General features: G+C 37.6%; 1 protein-coding gene across 1 annotated transcript in view; it reads right to left on the minus strand.

Moving 5' to 3' along the window:
- Positions 1-21,897, minus strand: part of LOC126484551 (serine/threonine-protein phosphatase 2A activator-like) — a 340,077-nt gene that overhangs the window by 96,833 nt on the left and 221,347 nt on the right. Inside the window, exons 5-6 of the mRNA XM_050108109.1 lie at positions 17,851-17,975; positions 2,002-2,102 (exon numbers count right to left, since the gene is read on the minus strand). Coding sequence (XP_049964066.1) covers positions 2,002-2,102; positions 17,851-17,975 — 226 coding nt within the window. The remainder of the gene's footprint in view (positions 1-2,001; positions 2,103-17,850; positions 17,976-21,897) is intronic.

The following is a 21,897-nucleotide window of genomic DNA, read 5'->3' on the forward strand; positions in this document are numbered from 1 at the left end:
TTGGTTGTGCACAGCGAACAAACACCTTGATGCACGTAAAAGCAATACAGCCGCGGTACCTGTCTCTTCATTTCTTCTGTTTTCAATGTTTCTTTTCTCCGTCTGTCTTAAACATAATTATTTCTTTTTCAGTCGGAGGACTGACACTCATCACTTCCGGGTTACCCACATTAATAGATAGCTCGCGAAGTGTGTTCGGTAAATAAAAATGAGGCTCACAAACTTTGCTCGCTGTGAGGGGCATTGTAATTTCCCCACAGAAAATACCCTCTACCACGCACCAATTAATCATTGTCAATCAAACCATCCACATTCATTCACTTTGGAAAAGTATCTGATCTGATTTTCTCGTAACATATGCGGCGACAGCTAGACGACGCCAAAGTATTTTCTAGCGCGTTTATTCTTTGAAATAACAGAGATGCATATAGGCATTCTCCATGGTTGTTAGAGTGGTAACTAGGACAGTTTCTGGAGTAGGGATTGAGGGATTGACGTATTTCTGAGAATTACATATTCTGATTTTCTTCTCGCTAAATCGAGCGAATTAACTTTTGTGCCACTAGCGGTTTGTTTGAATGGAAAGAGAGTGTAAACGGAAAATAATTAAGACGTGGAATCACCGGAGATCTGGACATGTAACGGAGATGGATTTAATACACAATTTCCTTCATAAATAAGGTTTGTGACTTTTTGTTCCGGAGTGAATGAACGAATGAGTTTTTTCTGAACCATGTGATGATCACGTTGGCCCTGTAATTAGTGGGGAAGTTTCAGCTGTGTCGAAGAGAGCCTGCAATCACTGAGTCTGTGTTAAATCATCCAAAAAGGCTTCGTACACATCTGGAATTCGCAATCTTTCGTAAAAGGAACAAATTGTCCACACAATTGATTCTCCCGACTGAATACAGTGTTTAACAGTAATAATAAATGTAAAGATCTCTTACAGCAAGCCAGCCGCTGATTACCAAGACGAAGGACTCCACCAAAGATCCTATTTGGCTGATTTCATGTAATGAAATATTATATTAAAAACTGTACGTAGATAAAGGAGAGAAAGAGAGAGAGCGAATAAAAATAGAGACAATACTAATAATCCTCCATTAGTCCAACCTTTCACCTGTCTTATCATGGATCAGCCAAGACACGGGAGGCCCTTACATTACTGTATAGATTTATGTGTGAAGGGGAAAGAGTCTTAAAGGCAACAGATACACGTCTATACAGACAAGACATTACACAAAGTTAGCGGCTAGCTGCATTCATCATCTATTCATAGAGAAGGAAGAGACAACTTATGATTATCTTGTTAAAGACTGTAGAGGTCGCACGGTTCCAAACTGAAGCGCCTACAACCGCTCGGCCACAGCGGCCGGCTATAATTTCTGTACCCTGCATTTTATAATTACAAAATGTTAATTTATGAGATTTTTACATGAAATAGCACTTGCATATAATTACTCTCTAAAAGTAATGTTACATATTCACATGCTATCTAATTTCATTCATCAGTATATTGCACCATGTCACAGTGAGTCTGCTCATGCACTGCCGTAATCAGTTAATTATAATAACAGAAAGTCCTAGATTGAAATATAAATAAATGAAGTAACTGTTGTAACAGATCACCATGTAGCTCAGTGATTGAACATTTGATAACATAGAAATAAGACTGAAAACACTGCTGATGTTATAAGTGATGTCCTCCTACACTGACCCAGCTGATTGCACTGTACCAGCACTATGGTTCAAATGGAGTGGAATATAGTGTCCATTATCTCTCATTACAATGAAATGTGCACTTACACAAAACCATATATACAACTGTTCTTCCGCATACACCATACATAAATAGAAAGGTATGGGAACCTTCTGACAATGATATACTTAGCATTCTGCACCAAACTTCATCCAGTAGCCTACAGAGTGCTACCCAGCACACAGAAGGAGCTACACATTACACAGATAAAATTTTTGTTGATTTTAGATTATGTTACGTACCTCATTGATATGTTTTACACATGCCAGAAACATATAATCTTGTGAATACATATCTACACATTCTGATTCAATAATAGAGCTGGGATAAACATGTGGATGACCTAAAAAGAAAAGAAAAAATATGTGATATAAGGTATTGAAGTAATATGGCAATAACTACTCAGTTAATGTTCAACACAAAATTTTATGACTTATTGTATACTACACACTTCATTCTGTATATCCATATTATAAATCTAATTGACAGAAGTGCCAAGGAACAGCAATGACCACTGAGCTCACTGAAACATTAATTTATTGTTTAAAGTTTATGATAACAGATAAAAAAAGAAATCAACAACCATTAATAGTTTGCAAAAGGTATTATCAAAGTAATGAGCAGGAACAAAATGAAACACACAATATTTAGATACCACAGTAATTAAACAAGTGCCACATCACAGAAAATATTTAATTGGTCACACAATAATATTTATAAGCAGAAATGAATTATACAAGTGACAAAGTCGTCACTGAATTGATCACACAGAAAGAAGAACAGTACAAATGGCCACATGTTTGTTTGATCCATTGGAGGAATTACAAAGATGCTGAAATAACTGAACTGGCAGATGCTTGAAGAAAGACTCCGACTATTCTGTAAAAATCTACTTCACCCCCATAGAGATCAAGAAGACAAAACCAGACTAATTACATTCTGCAAACAGGCATTTAAGCAATCATTCTTCCTGCCATCCATACATGAATGGAATGAGAGAAATCCCTAATAACTAGTACCATGGAATGCACGCTTTGCTTTGCACTTGCTTTGTAGAGTATGGATGTTGATGTCAATGTGGATTATGCAAGAAACATTATCAAATTGGAGAGTTGCTAAGTAAATGCAAATGAAATTATTATTTCATGCCAGCTTCCAAATTCTTCAACACAATGAATCTAGACATAAATCCACATCCAAATGCAACCATGATGCTTACTGTCTGTGAGTACAATTTGTAAACTTTATTGTTATTAATAGAAGGGGCTGCAGAGAGCAGCATAACGATTATACCACAAAAATGGGTGCTACTGAGGAAGCAGACCATGCTGCATCATACAATACAGCCATTATACCTATATTTTTTGTTTCATACTCAGCATATACTCCCGGCTTGATTAGTAAGCTTCTTCATAAAGAGCCTCAACACAAAATAGTGGAACACAGCATTCAAGAATATCTACTCCAAAAATACTAGACAGCATATTGTTTGAATGTTATGATGACAGGGGATAGCAATAAATCACTAGCAACTTAAAGTTCACAAATTTCTTATGTTTCAAAACTATGGACCCCAGTAACCAATAAAGGTTTAGAGGAAATGGGCCTAGACCAGAAAACCCACAGCCTTATCCAAAAGACACTGAGTAAAACTAGATCACGAGTAAAGTTCAGGGCAACACTTTCAGAAAGTTTTGAGATAAAGACTGGAGTTAGACAGGGACTCTCACCTCTTCTCTTCACCTGTGCACTGGACAAGGTGATCAGAGAGTGACAAAAAGAAATGGAAGTACAAAATATACTGAGCGGTATTTACCTGGGACACAAACAGTAGGGACTAGAAGTAGACTGTTTAGGTTCCGCAGATGATCTGGTACTTATAGCAAGCTCAGTGGAAGTGGCAGTAAAGCAGATCAATATGCTCAAACTCCAGGCTGCCAAGGTACGAGTTCAATTGTCTCTAGAAAAGACAAAATACCTCACCAACATCAGCGATACTCCCAGTGAACTACAGCTGGAACAAGGTAAAATTGAGAAAGTTGACAGATCCAGGTAGCTAGGAGAATGGTTGGAACCTAATCTATCAGAAGGAACAACACTAACAACTTTGATTAATAAGTTACAATTAGCATATCGATTAACCAAGAACATCTATAATATGAAATGCCTATCTCACAATCCCAAACTAAAATACTACCAAACAGTTATCTGCCCTGAAGCCCTGTATTCCTCAGAATGCTTGAATCTGAACAGGAAAGGCTTTACAGATAAACTAGAGATTCAGGGAAGCAAGATCCTGAGAAAAATTCTGGGACTGGTCAAAACAGATGGTGAGTACAGAGGACAATCAAACCAGGAGCTATACAATCATACTGGGAAAATCACAGATGTAGCCAGGAAGAGACACCTCACTTTCTACGCACATATCACAAGGATGGACCAAACAAGACTAACCAACTCACTTCTCAACTACTGGAAGAGCAGGAATACCATGACACCGTGGCTGACAGAAGTCAAGAAAGACGTCCAGGAACTGGACATAACTGAAAGTGACATTAGAAACCAAGCACTTCTAAGAAGGATACCTAAAGAAAAGAGGTTTCCTGACATATCACCCCATAAAAAGACTGCCTCCCTTTGGACAAAGGAGAAACATAGCCAGAGAATGCGGGATTACTGGGTCAACATCAAGTCCCTCTCCAGTTATCTGTATGCAACAGTGTATTAGTTAGTTAATCTTGTTAAAGTATTAACTCTTTGCTATGTAGCATATCTCTTTGTGCAATGTCTAAATGTCATGTTGTTCTCCTAAATATCATGTTGTCTTGCAGTAAGAACTATGCCATGCCATGTGTGTGCTTTATGTTGTCTCCTACAATAGGTAAGCCCACCCGGTTGGCCATGCGGTCTAATGCACAGCTTTCTGGGTGGGAAGGAGCGCCGGTCCCTAGCACGAATCCGCCTGGCAGATTTGTGTCGAGGTCTGGTGAGCCGGCCAGTCTATGGATGGTTTTTAGGCAGTTTTCCATCTGCCTCAGAAAATGCAGGCTGGTTCCCCTTATTCTGCCTCAGCTACACTATGTCATAGATTGCTGTGCAAACAAGTTCTCTACGTACACGTACACCACAATTACTCTACCATGCAAACATAGGGGTTACACTCGTCTGGTATGAGACGTTCCCTGGGGGGTCCGCCGGGGGCCGAACCGCACAACTGTCATTGTGTGGAATTTTTGCAGCTGTAAATTTGAATTGTTTTATGGGTCTATCATTGATTCCCATGTCACTGAAAAATTGTACGGAGCTGAAAACTAGACCATACGGAAGTTTTCAGTATGAAACAAATTACGTGTGTCATACAGCATGAATGAGGTGGGTATAACAAAGTGCAAAATCTGGCAGCTTTTTCAGTGGGTGCTACAACACCACAAGCAGATGTGTTCAATGCTGTGCTAAAAACATGGCACAAAGCTGATTGTGCAGCAATTCACATCGTCATTAGAACTGTTGAAGCAAAAAATCATGGCACTGTTGCTTGCAGGTGAGACTACAAGAGATACGTGGGACAAGCTACATGCCACGTTTGAACGGAAAACAAAGATGATGTAACTTAGACACACAACACAAACAAAAATGTTAGTACACTTTATTAGACTGTACATGTACACAAACCACCATAACATACACTGAACACAATATGATGAGGCAAATGTATGCAATCAGTAATAACATATTAACTGAGCACGAGCATATGACGATAGGGTTTCAACAGGCACCTGAGGCAGGCTCTAACGGAAGTTCACAGTATTGCTCTTTCGCACACTTTCACGGATGTCACAACACTAATGCGCATAGCTTTCAAGTGTGGCCACACTTTGAAAGAAAGCTGCAAACTCTGTTCAGTCAGAATTTTTCAATTTCCATATGGTCTTTGATAATGACATTGTGACACATCTAGTGATGACACTGTGACACATCTAGCCGATTTTGAGAACTTGGTGCTTCATATGCAGCAACTCAATGTGAAACCTAATGAATCATCATTAATGGTGTAGTTACTTGAAACACTGCCTGACAGTTATGAAAATCTACTACAGTTGTGGTGGGCAAGATCTAAGGATCAACAGAGACTAAAATATTTAATGGATGAGTTATCTCATTTCTGTAAAGGAGAAATGAAACGATTGAGTCGCCCTGTTCACGACCAATGCAAATGTTAAAGAAATGAGCAGGAATGTTGTTTCATCAAATAAGTATGAAAAGTCAACACACAAAAAGAAGCTTAAATGTTTCAGCTGTGGTGGATTTGGTTATATTAATACAAATGTATCCAAGTGTCAAACAAAAACAAAAAGGTGTCCATTACCAAAATAAAAGTGAACTGCCTGACCAGGCTTTCATTGCTAATGAGTGAATAATTAGATGAGATCTCGTGTATTGCTAATTGTGAAGCAATGAATCATATGGCTAAGAAAATTGAGTGATACACATCATTTACTAAATTTGCAAAACCACTGCAGAAATGTATGGGCAATGGCTCAACTATTAATCCACTAAGAAAATGATCTATTTATTTTAAAGATTTTGATGCTGGAGAGTGGAAGTTATGCCCTATGGATATGTTTTGCACGCTCTAAGGCGAAGTGATCTGTTTTCTGCATCATCTGCTATGGAAAATTTGTAATGTAACGGAATGGAACAAGGCATTAAAAACAGATCAATGCCAGCTGTATTTCAAACTGCAGTACCCATATTACTCAATGCATATATGAAGTACATTCTGTTTTCTACATTTTATATCAGTGTTATTCTGGTATCCCTGCCAGCAGACATCATGATGAAGGCATATGAGCTGCTGTGGGTAGTGCAGTGAACTGTGAGGAAAACTACCATGGAGGGTGCATGCAGTGTGTAGTATGGAGAGACCCACTGACAGAAGTGTTTACCTGCAGGCAGCCATAGGCAGGACAGGCCAGTGCTTACACTAAGTTCAGCTACCACAGACATCGCCTTGTGCTACATGCCGAGTGTTGTTGCTGAATGTTCAGTTGACAGTTGTCCATGCCAGCCACATGCTGAGTTTATCCCCGTGCATGTCTCTACGAGGATTCAGAGTTCTACTTCCTGTAAATTGACTCACATGACAAGTTTTTTCCATTTCAGAAGGTTCTGTTCCACAAGTATTATTAATCCACCATCAACCAGAGAAGTACCCATGTCAACAGTGTAATGTATTGGTATTGTCATGCCTGTGCAGATACTAAAGCTGTAATGAAGGATGTTCTCATGCACGTAACACCATTATTTTTTGTTTTACTTTTCCTTGTGTTAATTTTGGGCAGTTGATAAGGCTGCCTTATTGTTGTCCAGTGAGCCCAAGAAACTCGCCTTTCATAAGCTTTGTCAGTTGCTGACAGTATTTTAGACATGAAACCCATACAGTGGCAGCACGATTGCAGTTTAACCAGCACCACAAGTGCCCAGAGCAGTCATATGTGGCCTGGATAACTGATTTGCAGGGACACTTGCGCAAGTGTCATCTTGAGTGTACCAAATGTACTACCTCTTTTGCGGACTCATTGATTCACAATAGAATTGTCTGATTAGCACATGATACTGAGGTTCATACTAGGGCGTTGACCTTTTCCGACCCTTCTTTAGCTGAAGTTACCCAGATTGTGGTCTTACGCGAACTGACAGTAATGGAAAGGGTCATCCTTTCTGATAACTAGCAGGTGGCTCAATGAGGTATGCATGGCAAACAGCCACCAGTGTCCTGCAGGATACCACAGGTGGTTTCACCTGCCATCAAATCAGCATGCGTTGATGCTATTGACAATTCTGATGCAGTGGCATCTAGGTGCTGCCTGTCATCACACACATGAAGTTCGGCAGGCTTGCTCTGGTCACTGCATCTTAATTCCTGTCTGCAGCAGTTTTTGCATCCTCAGCATTGTTTGCCTTCTGCACACTGGATGAGCCAGTGTTCCTGTCCTGATTGCCATTTGTTGCACATCTGAAGGGCTGCCCACATATGGAAGCCATGTATAGGGCAAGCCATCAGATAGGCCATTTGGCAACTGTTTGTAACAGTTGGCGAGCCACAAGTCAGTCAATGGATGGCCCTATGTTTTCATGGACTCTGGGGCTATCCCTAATGTCCTGTGTGAGTCACCCCATCATATTTTGTTGACGTTGGTTGTGGATGGGTAGCCAGTCAAATTTCAAGTCAACATGAGAGTGATGGCCAGACTCATTATTTCAGGTATGTACAGGCTCTTTGGGTGCCTGGAGTTGGAATGGCCACTATGTCAGGATGTATCTTACAGCAAACAGTGAATCCCTTTGCCAGGGCAATACTCTGTCATTATAAGAACGTGGAGCGGCAACTTATATTGTTAGAAGTCAGTTCACTGTAAGTGAATTATTCAAATTGATGTGTCAAATGTGTGAGACACAATATACCATCAGACTTTCAGAAAAACATCATCCACACAATTCTGACAATTGCAAGAACCAACAAATGCAAGAATTACTGCACAATCCGCTTAACAGCTTGTGCATCCCAGTTGCTGAAAGAATAATATACAGAAGAATGGAAAAGAAAATTGAGGATCAGTTTGGTTTTTGGAAACGTAAAGGAACCAGAGAGGCAGTTCTAACATTGTGATTGTTAACTTAAGCAACAGTGAAGAAAAATCAAGACTCATTCATAGGATTTGTTGACCTGGAAAAAGTATTCGACAATGTAAAATGTTCAAAATTGTGAGAAAAACAGGAGTAAGCTATAGGGAAATATGGGTAATATACGATGTGTACAAGAACCAAGTGTGAACAATAAGAGAGAAAGGCCAAGAACAAAGCACTCGGATTAGAAAGGGGGTAAGACAGGGATTTTGTCCTTTGCCCATACTGTTCAATCTATACACTGAAGAAGCAATGATGGTTATAAAAGAAAGGGTCAACAGTGGAATTAAAATTCAAGGTGAAAGGATGCCAATCGTAAGATTTGCTGATGACATTGCTATCAACAGTGAACGTGATCTGTTGAAAGGAATGAACAGTCTAGTGAGTACAGGATATGGATTGGGAGTAAATCAAAGAAAAACAAAAGTAATGTGAAGCAGCAGAAATGAGAATAGTGAGAAACTTAACATCAGAAATTTTGATCATGAAGTAGATGAAGTTAAGGAGTTCTGCTACCTAGGCAGCAAAATGACACATGGCTGATGGAGCAAGAAGGACATAAAAAGCTGACTAGCACTGGCAAAATGGGCATTCCTGTCTAATACAAGTGGACTAGTATCAAACACAGGACTTAAACTGAGGAAAAAATTTTTGAGAATGTATGTTTGGACCACAGTATTCTATGGTTGTGAAAGATGGACTGTGGGAAAATCAGAACAGAAGAGAATCAAAGCATTTGTCTTACTGCAGAAGAATATTAAGAATTTGATAGTCTGATAAGGTAAGAAATGAGGAGGTGCTCCACAGAACTGGTAAGGAAAGTAATGTATGGAAAACACTGACAAGACGAAGGGACAGAATGGTGGGACATCTGTTAAGACACCATCAAATAACTGCCATGGAACTAGAGGGAGCTGTAGAAGTTAATAACTGTAGAGGAAGGCAGAGATTAGAATATGTCCAGTAAATAATCAAGGACAGAGGTTGCAAGTGTTGCTCTGAGATGAAAAGGTTGGCACAGGACAGGAATTTGTGGTGGGCCACACCAAACCAATCAGAAAACTGATAACTCAAAAATAAAAAATTTATTAAGTACAAGCAATATAAAGTCCAGGTTGGAATATCAGAAATATTGTGGAAAGGAGAGATAGACTACTACTCGCCATAAAGGAGACATGTTGAGTTGCAGATAGACACAATGAAATGACTGTTACACATGAGCTTTTGGCCAAAGCCTTCTTCAGAAAGAAAACACACAACATGTCACACAAGGAGGCACACCTCACACACACCCAAGACTACCATCTCTGGTCACCTCAGCCTCAGAGACAAGGTACATCGTTAGTTAGACAGTTCCATTTATAACTCATTAAGGTTGTTGCTGTGCAGGTACGACCACCTCATGCAAAAATTAGTGCCATTTTCAAAATTTTGCAAATGCTGATATGCACAGAGGACAGTATTTAGAAGCATGTGTAGCATCAGCAGTGCGGAAATGGGACCACACTGATGTAGAGAGAGACAATAGTGAGGGTGGCATTTGCAATGAGGAGACACCAAGTGTTGAGGGTCTGAAACAGCAATGGATCTTTCCCTTCAAATGAATTTGACTGCATCTTAGAAATGGAGGAATTTCAAAAAGGTGCTGGCTTGATGAAATAAAGATAAGAAAACACTTACTTTCATTGCTTGCCAGTTGTTTTTGCAATGCACTGATGTCTCCTACAAGTGATTTGGCTCTAAGCTACAACTAGGGTTATCAAAAGACTGGAAAAAGCTAAAACAAAAAGTGAGTGGACACAAAATTTTGTACTTTGCACTTTGTACTTTGCAAATTAGAAATAGTAGTTCAGCTACAGAAAATCTTTCAGACCAAAATGTTGTAATCAAAGAGCAGTACTGGACTAAAGTATTGCATTGTGTAATCAAAGTGATTCTTTTTCTTGTGGAAAGAAATTTAGGTTTGAAAGAGATGATAGGGACTCTGTTGGAGATCATCAAAATGGCAGTTTCTTGGGTTTCTTTTTTTTTGTGAATTTTGTTCCATCGATGAATGAGCATTTAAGAAAATTTGAAGTGTCACAGCAAGGAGGAAAATGCATGGTTCATTATATATCATGCCATATTCAGAATGAATTTCTTGAAATTGCTGGAGACTTTGTTCACCAAATTATTTTAACAGAGGTTTAATATAATAAATATTTTTCTATTATAGTAGATGCAGCTCCTGATGATGCCCAAAGGGAGCAAGATATTTCCCTACTGTACTTCACTGCCATTAATGAAGAGAACCAATATAGAATTAGAGAGTGTTTTTTCAACTTTGCTGACTGTGGCTAGAAGACTCTTCAGTCAATTGCTAAAATGATTTGCAAGAAGCTGAAACGTTATGTCTTACAGCTTTCAGACTTTAATCGGCAGAGACGACAATGGGGGCTATGTGAGTTGCATATATAGGGAGCTTAAGTGCAGTAATTAAAAGAAAATCCATTGGCGATTTTTCTCCTTCTGGTACTCAATCATTAAATCTTTGTGGCATCCATGCTGCAGAGAGCTGCAATAGTGTAGTCTCTTTTTTCAGAATCATTTCAAAAACTCATTTTTTTTCACTCTAGTCCCCAATGATGGAAAGTTATAATGAAAATATTGGATCGTCCTGCAAGGGCTACAGAAAAGAGATGGTCTGTGCAGATAGATGCCCTGAGTACATTTGCTAAGCATCTGCCAGGGTTATGAAGAGCAGATGAACTTGCTTTTAACTTTAATTTGATATAAGAGGCACATACTGAACCAAAGGGCATTCAGAAGTATTTGAAATAATTTCAGTGCGTCACAATGCCTTCAGTGTAGTAGAAAGTATTAGATACAATTAACACACATAACATTGTGCTTTGTGCAAAGGAAGCCACAGTAGATGTTGAAAGTGCTGATATTAGTAATCTAGTGAAGGGAGTAAATAAATTGAGAAATAACTGGGATAGTACTTATACATAAATTTGCATGTTAGGGGAAAATATTGGAATATCACCCAAATGAATGCAACAGTATGCAATGCAGAGAAATGAAAGGCAAAAATAAATGCTTTGTAGATGAAACATCAGAAGAAGATTTATATGTGAGCCTAGATGACAGTTTGAAACTAAATGTTTTCATTGTTATTCTAGATACAGTTGTTGCGAACTTAACTATCACGTATGCTGCTACAGACAACCTGATGAACACATTTGGTTTCTAATGTAACTACATAATCTGTCATGATTCTACATTATGAAAGAGCATAGAAAAAAAAGCATCTTTGTACAGAGTTTATTAAAGAGTTTTCAAAAGGAGAAATTTTGCAGTTAAAGAAGATTCATACTGCTAACTTTGACTCTGAGCCACTACCCCCTCTGCACCATCTCAATGTTCTTTAAGAATGCAATTTTAATAAATATTTCCAAATATAATGGTAGCCTTATGGATTCTCTGTATTTTGCCTGTTACTGTTGCCCAAGCAGGGTGGTTGTTCAGCATTCCTACAAGGGTTAAGAATTGCTTGAGAATTACAATGTGTCAAGAATGGCTCGCTAGATTAACTAAAATCATAATAAGAGTCAGAGTTAGCCTGCTCATTGGATTATACTGGGTTATAAAAGAGTTTGCATCTAGAAAAACCTTGGAAGAAAGTACAAGTTGGTGGAGTATTGAATTTATGTAAACTTCAACAGTTAAAAAGTATCATAAAAAGGCTTTGTTTGATTTTTTTGTATTACATTTTCTGACTATCCAAAAAACCAAAGCTTATAACAAAAGGTTGGGGAGGGACCTAAGAATGCTTACCCAGGAGCTGAAAATCCTAGTAGTGGGTCTGGTAGATTGTCAAAGAGTTTTATATCTGCACATGAAACCAATATTAATCAATACATATTATAAAAGTAAGTGTACAGTGTACATGCTGTTAAAAGTTACAGTCCCAGTAAAATTAAGGTAGTTACAAGATGTGTTAGCCCTCTAACCCCAATCCGTAAAGGAGGTTCTCATTTTTTACCTAAAGGGCATACTTTTGAGATATAAGGGCTAGGATGTTTCACTTTCTAGAGATTTCTAGAACATTCCAGAAGATTTGAAAGTATTTGAGAACATTCCAAAACATTCAATATATTCCACAACATTCCGGAATGTTCCGCAATGATCTGGGATGTTCTGGAATGTTTGGAAATAGTGTGGAACACTCACAAAAATTCCACACCCATTGGTAGGGGTGTACAAAGCAAGACCTGGTGCGGGTTAGAATGTCAGTTTCTTATCGGTGACGAAGTCCGCCCCCCGGTAGCTGAGTGGTCAGTGCAACGGAATGTCAGTCCTAATGGCCCGGGTTTGATTCCTAACTGGGTCAGAGATTTTCTCCGCTCAGGGACTATGTGTTGTGTTGTCCTAATCACTATCATTTCATCCCCATCGACACGCAAGTCGCTGAAATGGCATCAAATCAAAAGACTTGCACCCAGTGAACGGTCTATCTGACAGGGGGATCTAGTCACACGACATCACATCACATCAGTGATGAAGGGAGGAACTGAAAACGTAGTGCAGTGAGTGAATAAAACAACCAGTGAAGTGTGAGTAGTCAAAGTGATTGACTGAATATAGATCAAAAATAAAGTGTGTTAAGTGTACTTAGAGTGAAATTACATTGAAATCCAGACCATTAGCTGCTTACAGGCATTGATAAATATCAACAGGGATAGTTGAAAATGCATGCCCCGACTGGGATTTGAACCCGGGGTCTTCTGCTTACATTGCAGACCCTCTGTCCGACTGAGCCACTGAGGACACAGAGGATAATGCAACTGCAGGGACTTATCTCTGGCACACTCCCCATGATACCCACACTTCCAACTTACTGTCCACACACTACATTTGTAGTGCCCCTGCCCACTACACTCACAACTAGGGGCAGTCAATCTACCGATTCCCGTAAGAGTTTGGACAATGTGAGTGCATCCGCACTGAAGAAGATCATTGGCCGGTAAGCCTTATCTGTATGATACTTAGAGTATTTGTTAGTAAAAGTTGGTTTGATTTATATTTTAGACAATGACCAGATGTAGAAGAGGAGAAGATCTTGCCAGTTCTGAAGCAAAACAGTGAAAACAAAAAGAACAGAGAAAAACCAAAACAAAGGAAGATCATGAAGCATGTTTAAGTGCCCAATGAATGACAATGAGCACTGTGAAAGGCAGAAAAACTGAAGAACAACAAAATAAATGAATTGAGTGGTCAAGAACTGTGATAGAATCTCATCATAAAAGACAGCGAACTCAAGGCAGTCATTAAAATATCACCCTATGAGAAACGCAGTTGAGGGTAAGTAAACAATACAACCTAACAAATTAAGCATTCCACAAAGACTCAACAAATGAATATAACAAACTCAAACACACAGTAATTGGAGAAGTGGATAACATCTGCCAATTCTGCAATATGAAAAAATTCAGTATCGAAACACCAGGATTCTTTTACATGAATGAAAAAATTTGATTACCACCACTGGCAGCACCTCTGCAGGAATTTTTACATAACATGAACAAGGAAGTGTACAATACACACTTCCAAATGATTTCTTTCAGTGTTACTTCAATCAACATTAACAGAGATGAAATCAATTATGTTTTTTCCATCCAAGGACAAATCTACCACAACATGGGATCACTATTACCACTTCCCAATGAAGACCATAAATTTCTACGCATATATTTCATCAGAAATGAAGAAACAGACATTTATCAGTCATGCACAAATATCAGTGGATTGAGATGAGAAGTAGTCCAAGATGAACAGAGGATCTTACACAAATACAATCAACTGATTCACATATTCAAAACAGCACTAGACCGAATGATTTCTGATGACTATAAAGTTATAATTCAAGCCAACAAAAGATCACCTGGAGAACACAAACATTGATTTAACACACCTCAGATAGGCAAAGTTGCCATCAATGAACAATGAAAACACAAGCTGTGACATATTTTACAACGAAGAAGAGAAGGACTACAACATATTGCAGACACACATCATTCATATGATGCCCTCCAATATCTATTAATATTTCTGCATGGAAAGGATGGATATCATTTTAATGTGAAAAAATCCAGCCTGAAGCAGGCGTAGAAACAAATAAAAAGTCACTTCCAAGGAGTTCTATAGTTACTGCTTAATGACCAGAGACAATGAAGTATACAATCACATTCTCAACATTCGCTGTTTATTCCAACAATTCCTCGTAGATATGCATGCAATAATAGAAGCAGAGTGGATGCTTTACATAAGACTGAATCAGAAGAAAGTACGTGTGGAAGAATACATTCACCTTCTAGATGCAGTCATGAATGTCGGAGACAATGAAGAGATTGGATCAATGGTAATCTTACCCTCATCATACATGGGAAGTCCAAGACACATGCACGAATACACTCAAGATCCTTGACCTACATAAGACTTCTTCATAACATTCACGTGCAACTCATCATGGCTAGAAATGAAAGAACAACTAAGATACGGACAAACTCCCATGCACTGACATTACGTAACAGTCTAAGTTTTCTGACGAACACAAATGAGATTTATTGAAGGCATTACAAAATACCACATGTTTGGAAGCATTAGAAGCTGGATGCATGCAATCAAATAGCAAAAATGAGGACTGCCTCACTCACAGAATTCATCCCAAGGGTATCGACAAAATCATCCAAACTGGATTTCCCAATCCACTAGAAGATCTGGAGCTATATGGCATAGTAGTGAAAAGCATAATTCATGGACCATGCAGGCCATTAAACCCGAATTCGTCATATATGAATGTTGAAAAATGTACAGAAAGATACCCAAAACTATACTTGTACAACACAAACACTAGACTTGATGGCTATCCCGAATACAGAAGATGATCACCTGAAAACAGTGACTACACAGCAAAAATATGAATATGAGGCAGTGACGAACTGGAAATAGATAATCAATCAGTAGTACCACATAACACACTACTTTTCAAAACGTTCCAAGCACACATAACTGCAGAATACTGCAGGTCAGTGAAATCTTTCAAATAAGTCTGTAAGTATGTGAACATACCCTCCACAGTGACAGGGCAGTATTTCAAATAGCCAAAGACAGTGAACAACAAAACAGAAATGATGAGATCCTCATGTACCAAATGGGAAGATACATCAACGGTAACAAAGCTACATGGCGGATTTTTGGTTTTCCCATACATGAACATGAACCAACTGTGCAATATCTAGAGTACATTTGGAAAACAGGGACAGGGAACAGAGAGTTTATTTCATAAAAAACACCACCAGCAAAATTACAAGCACACCACCTCAGAACACAACATTAACAGCTTTTTACTAACTGTGCTAAATGGATACATTTGCGAAAACATTATACTGTATGTTAATATCCCTACCTATTATATGTGGACCACAACAAACAAATTTTTTCAATGATAAAAACAAGGAATTCAAGTAGAAGATCATCTAGGAATCATGAAAACTGGTGCACAGCGCCGATGTTTCTATCTCCAGATGGTGCTACACCAAAATTCACAGATCTCCAGACTGTTGACAGTTACCTATGCCAGATGTACAGGCAAGCATGCCAATGCTTAGGACTACTGAAAAAGACAACCACTGGGAATTAAAACTACAAGAAGCCTCACTCACAGCCTCAGCTAAACAAATGAGAGACTTATTCACCATAATTCTAACAACATGTAATCTATCAAATCCAAAACAGCTATAGAACTCCTTCAAAGAGAGCATGAGTGATGACATACTGTACCAAATCCTACAAGCTTATCCTGACCTGACCATCAAATTCAGTGATGACATTTTCAATGAAACAATCATTTGCCGAAAAGATAAATGTTTAGCAATAAACAACCGGACCTTAGTACAACTTGGGATGCAAGCACCGATGAACTGCCCATTCCACCCTACAACTACCAATGAATGCATCTGAAGAACAGTTCCTGGCATGTAAACTCTCTGGATGAGGTTAACTTCTAAAGCAGTCTAAAATTATCCTTTGGGACAAATGCACAATGGCACATAAAAGAATCACTCAATGCCATGGACAGAACATTACAAGACTTGTGAGGAAACTCTGAAGTGATGGGAGGAGCTCTACATGTACTCTCTGGAGATTTTTGACAAACTCTTCCAGGTACCCCAAGTCAACACCAGAAGATGAATCAACACATGCTAAAAAAATTTCACATCTCTAGCCACAAATACAAATACTGTAGCTAACAAAAAATATGAGAGTTGAACAATCGAAAGACAAAACAAGAACACATTTTGCTAACAACTTTTATGAAAACGAACACATCAACCAAATTTATGCGAACATTGTTCACAACTATACCAATATGGACTGGCTATTTGAAACGGAAATTTTGGCAACTAAAAATAATATTGGCAATAATGTCAACTTTACTATTCAAAAGAAAATTCCCAGTGAAGAGAGAATATACAAATGACTGACACGATAGTAAATACTGAAAAAAGTGGGAACTTCCCTACAGAATTTTCAAACTCTTTGCAGGTATCAGCAATGCCATTACACTGTCTTCAACTTAAAATTAGATCTCTGACCACACTACTCAGAAATCTCAACTCACCAAAACTATGTAATGGAACAAGGATGTTTGTCAAACAGCTATCAAAGAACATCATCGAAGCCGAACTTGTGACTGGAAAGTACAAAGGAAACACATTTATCCCCAGCATACTACTGAACTGCCCTTCCAATTTTAAAGACTGCAATTTCCAAGCAAATTAGTCTACAGTCTTCCAATTAACAAAGTGCAAGGACAGACTTTAAAATAGTGTGGTATCAACCTCAAAGACTTCTGTTTCTCTCAGGGTCAGTTGTATGTAGCTCACTTTTCAGTAAGAAATCCAAAAAATTTGGACATATATACTCTGTATAACAAAACAAAAATATTGTTTACAAACAAGGTTTGCAAAAAGTTAGAATATGTTTTCAATATTTCTTTTTTACTTGTTACACATTGACAAGTACTGTAAATAGTTAGAATAAGTTTTCATTTTAAAAAATTACCTCACACACTTTAATCCATTTATTCCAACCACCACACAGTCTTGTATCAAGCTCCTGAGTGAATCCAGGTACCCCAGCTAGTATTGCATACGAGTGAGCAGTACAATGAAACAGAACACAATAATGATACTGTATAATTGTGCACCATAGATAAGATTTCCAAAAAAATGTTTAAAGAGAGAAAGTGTGTATTTGTCAACATATTTGTATCTGTGATAAAGCCTTGAAAGGGGTGGGGTCAGGGATTTGCAAATAATATACATTTTAAAAGATACATGTCATTTCCTTTCTCTTACCTATGAGCTGAGAACTGCCCCATATGTATGGTAGGTACATAGGATCATCTAATTGCCAGACGCCATGTCTCCGAGCATATCTCAAGCCATACGTGGTTTGCAATTTGTGAATCACTTTTATGTAACTGTAAAAAAAAACTTTTCGGTACAGTATAGTTGCTATAAACTGTGAAATATAATTCTACACCTTGTTGATTGATTACCAAAATTTTTCTACTGTCCTTTTTTCATGATGATATTACACCATTTCAGCATATAATTTCTATGACTAAGTATCTCTACCATTATTTTAAGTGTGCAAATCAAACCATTTTTCAAGAGCACAAATCAAACCATTTTTCAAGAGTATTAAGTGTATGTTTAAAGAGATTGTGATCTTTTTACATACACATTAGTATCCAGTCTAGATGAAACATTAGTAGTAGTATTAGTAGTAGTAGCAGTTTATTCATCCAGAGACAATTTATAAATGTATGGATTTCATCATAAAATACGAAGGATAGAAAAATAAATAAATAAATATACACATGTACAAATATAAGGATGTATAGTACCCTACATATACAAAAGTGCACAGTACCCTACACAATGTTACATTAAAATTGCATATACAACTTTTATTAATTACATAGAAGATATTTTTCATGAAATACTTATTTGTTGAGATTTTAATAAAAACAAGTAATAGTTGTAACTCTTATTGTTCAGAATATTAATTCAGATCATAGCAAACATTTGACAGAAAATACTATTGACATTGTCTGTGGGGTATGAGATCAACATATTACACGAATGTAATTATTTGCTGATAGGTTGTTGAGGTATTCATTTCACTGTAATAGCAGCTGATCACTAAAACCTTGAATATTGCTTTCTTAAATGTAGATAATTTTTTTAAATTTCTTTAATACATGCTGGAAGTTTGTTATACAATTTTGTACCTTGAATGTTTATTTGTTTCTGCACAATAGCGTTGTTTACTCTTTACACATGGATATCATTGTACATTCTTGTTTTTTATATGAATGCAGATCTGATTTGGTTTTGAAATTTTCAATGCACCTTTTTCTGTTACTTACATTTTGTATGCAGAGTATTGGTAAAGATAGAATATTTTGGAATAGCTGCTTGGAGAGTGTTAGCCTTGAACTGTTGGTAATTATTCTGGCAGCTCATTTTTAGTGTGAAGATGGTTTTTAGATTTGTCGTATTGTCATCCCAGAAAGTGAGGCTGTAGGTCATAGCAGTGTGAATGTAAGCAAAGTAGACAGTTCTGCTACACTGTTTACTAGACACATTACTAATTACACATAGTGTAAAGCAAGCAGAACTTAACTTGTTAGTGAGACAGTGGGCTTTCCAATTTAAATTTTCATCCGTTTGGACACTTAAAAATTTTGTGACAGCTACTCTCTTAACTTATTTATTTTGTATTCCGAGGTCCAGGTCATTTTGTGACTGTTTTCCCGTAATGGATGTAATTAGTTTTTGAAATATTTAAAGTTACGTTCTTCATTTCAACCCATTTTTGTAAATATTTCATTCATTCATTCATTCATTTCTTGTTCCGTAGATCCAGTTAGTGAGTCAATCACAAGGATATGGAACGTGTCAAATTGTACAGGTTTCAATTTAAACTTATAATAAATACAAGGCAATTCAATGTCAAATTGTACATAGTTTAAGTAAGACATACTATAAACACAGTAATAGATACAATGTCAGCTAGACAACATAACAACCATTTAACAGAAAAAGGAGTTTCAAATAAAGGTTAAAGATAAGAGCACAAAGTTAAATCAGATATTAGGCCTACAGGAGTAAATACAGGTACAGCCAATTTTTTTTTTTACAAAAAGTGTGCTAATGCACAAATGCACAATAAAATCAATTGAACTACTTCTAGACACAATAAGTTTAGTGATGGTATACATTTTCTTTCAGATATTCATCCACAGTATAAAAAGATTTCTCTGTCAGGTAATCTTTGAGAACTTGTTTAAATTTTGGCAGTTCTGTATGAACACATTTGATATGTAGTGGTAGAGCATGGAACAGCTTAATGCTGGAGTAGTAAACTCCTTTTTGTACCAGAGTGAGACGTTTCATTTCGAAATGTAGATTGTTTTTGTTTCTGGTGTTATAGCCATGGAATTTACTGTTGTCTTGGTAGATAGAATAACTCTAGTTGCAGATGTTGACAACACTAGGTTTACATCAGTTACAAAAAAATTTCTATCATCAGCAAACAGTGTTATATGAGTTCTACTAACTGGAATTTTGATGTCTTTCACACAAATTAGAAGTAAGAGAGTTCCTTGAACACTTCCCTGTGGTACTCCAATTGGTACAGTCCAAAATTCAGATCTGTAAGCAATACTGAAGATTTCATTTTCTGATTTGTATTTCATTTCATATCACATATATGTTTCTCTAGGTCCTTTTTTTAACTGTCTTGGGATTTGATAATGTAATGTGCCACATAACTTAGCTTATGACTGTAGCTAGGATTTTTTTTCCAGGAGATGGATAGTGAGAAGTGGGAAGCTGTAGCAGGAAACAGAGACTACAGGAAGAGAACAGTATCTGGTAGTTTCATCACAGCTTTGCCATTCTATCTTGGTTGGAAAAGGAAAAGTCACCAGTAGACTTAGGTGTGCCCAAGGCACAGCATGCCTTCAAGAGGAAACCTGTGGTTCCAGAGAAAGTAAGAAAGTCTTGGTGTTAGGTAGCAGTCATGGAAGAGATGTGGGCTAGTTGTTGTAGGGAGAATTAGGGAAAATATTATGATAATGCATGTGGCAGAAACAGTACCGACAGGGCTCAGGGCTACAGTATCAAGAGCGACCCAGTAACAATAGCTTCAGCAACAAACTATACAAATGTTAAGCTTCTTTCTGCTTCAAAGCATACCGATTAGCCTCATCTGCACAACTCACTGAGTTAAGCCAGCATCAAGTTAGATTGCCTGGTTTTCTCAGTTATAAGGTCAAATGTATATCTGGTTTCCGACGATGCTTCTGGCCTGTAGGTTTTATGAGTCATGGCCTGCTTCCTAGTAGGTACGGGAAGGGAAATTGGGAGGGCTTATGAAATAATCTTTCAACGGGAAAGGGATGGTGGAGCAACACTGAAAGTCATGGTAGTGTCCTTGTAATTACTGGTGAAGGCCAGCAACATTCCTTAGGGGAAACTCAGATGTCAGTCTATAAGCATTAAAATAATTTTACATAACTGAAAATTTGGAACCTCATACACTTGAAGACAGAAACGAGTTTAAAGTACACTTATCACAGCAAAACATTAGAACATTAAAGAATAAAATATATTGACTACTGAATTGTTTGGATGAATTGCACTCTACAAACTATGTCAACATAATATGTGTTTCTGAACATCATTTGATCACCAATACAGATGTACTGAGTATTAATGTATATCACTTAGTATCTAGCTACTGCTGGTCAGCTATGGAGAGAGTAGTTTCCATTTACATTATGAACAGATACAAATATAAAATCATTGCTAACTAAAGACTTTGCTCTAACCATTCTTTTGAAGCTTGTGCTTCAGAAGTAAGATTTTTATGGTAAATTAACAGTAATAGTCACAACATACAGAGCTCCAACTGGTAATATTGAATTATATATGAAGCAGTTTGGTGTATTATAAAACTTCTTATCTTGCATGTAGCATATGGTAATGCTATGTGGAGATTTGAATTTTTAATTTTTCAGAGCATGCATTTCTAGAGCTACATTTGAGTCAAATGGTTCAAATGGCTCTGAGCACTATGGGACTTAACATCTGAGGTCATCAGTCCCCTAGAACTTAGAACTACTTAAACCTAACTAACCTAAGGACATCACACACATCCATGCCCGAGGCAGGATTCAAACCTGCGACCGTAGTGGACGCGCGGATCCAGACTGAAGCACCTAGAATCGCTCGGCCACACCAGCCGGCCATTTGAATCCCTTATCATTTTATATAATCTAACTTCCCTCGTACAATTTACAACAGGATCAGTGCTGCTATTGGTAACTT

This window comes from Schistocerca serialis, chromosome 6, assembly GCF_023864345.2.
Source record: "Schistocerca serialis cubense isolate TAMUIC-IGC-003099 chromosome 6, iqSchSeri2.2, whole genome shotgun sequence".
Taxonomy (NCBI): Eukaryota; Metazoa; Arthropoda; class Insecta; order Orthoptera; family Acrididae; genus Schistocerca; species Schistocerca serialis.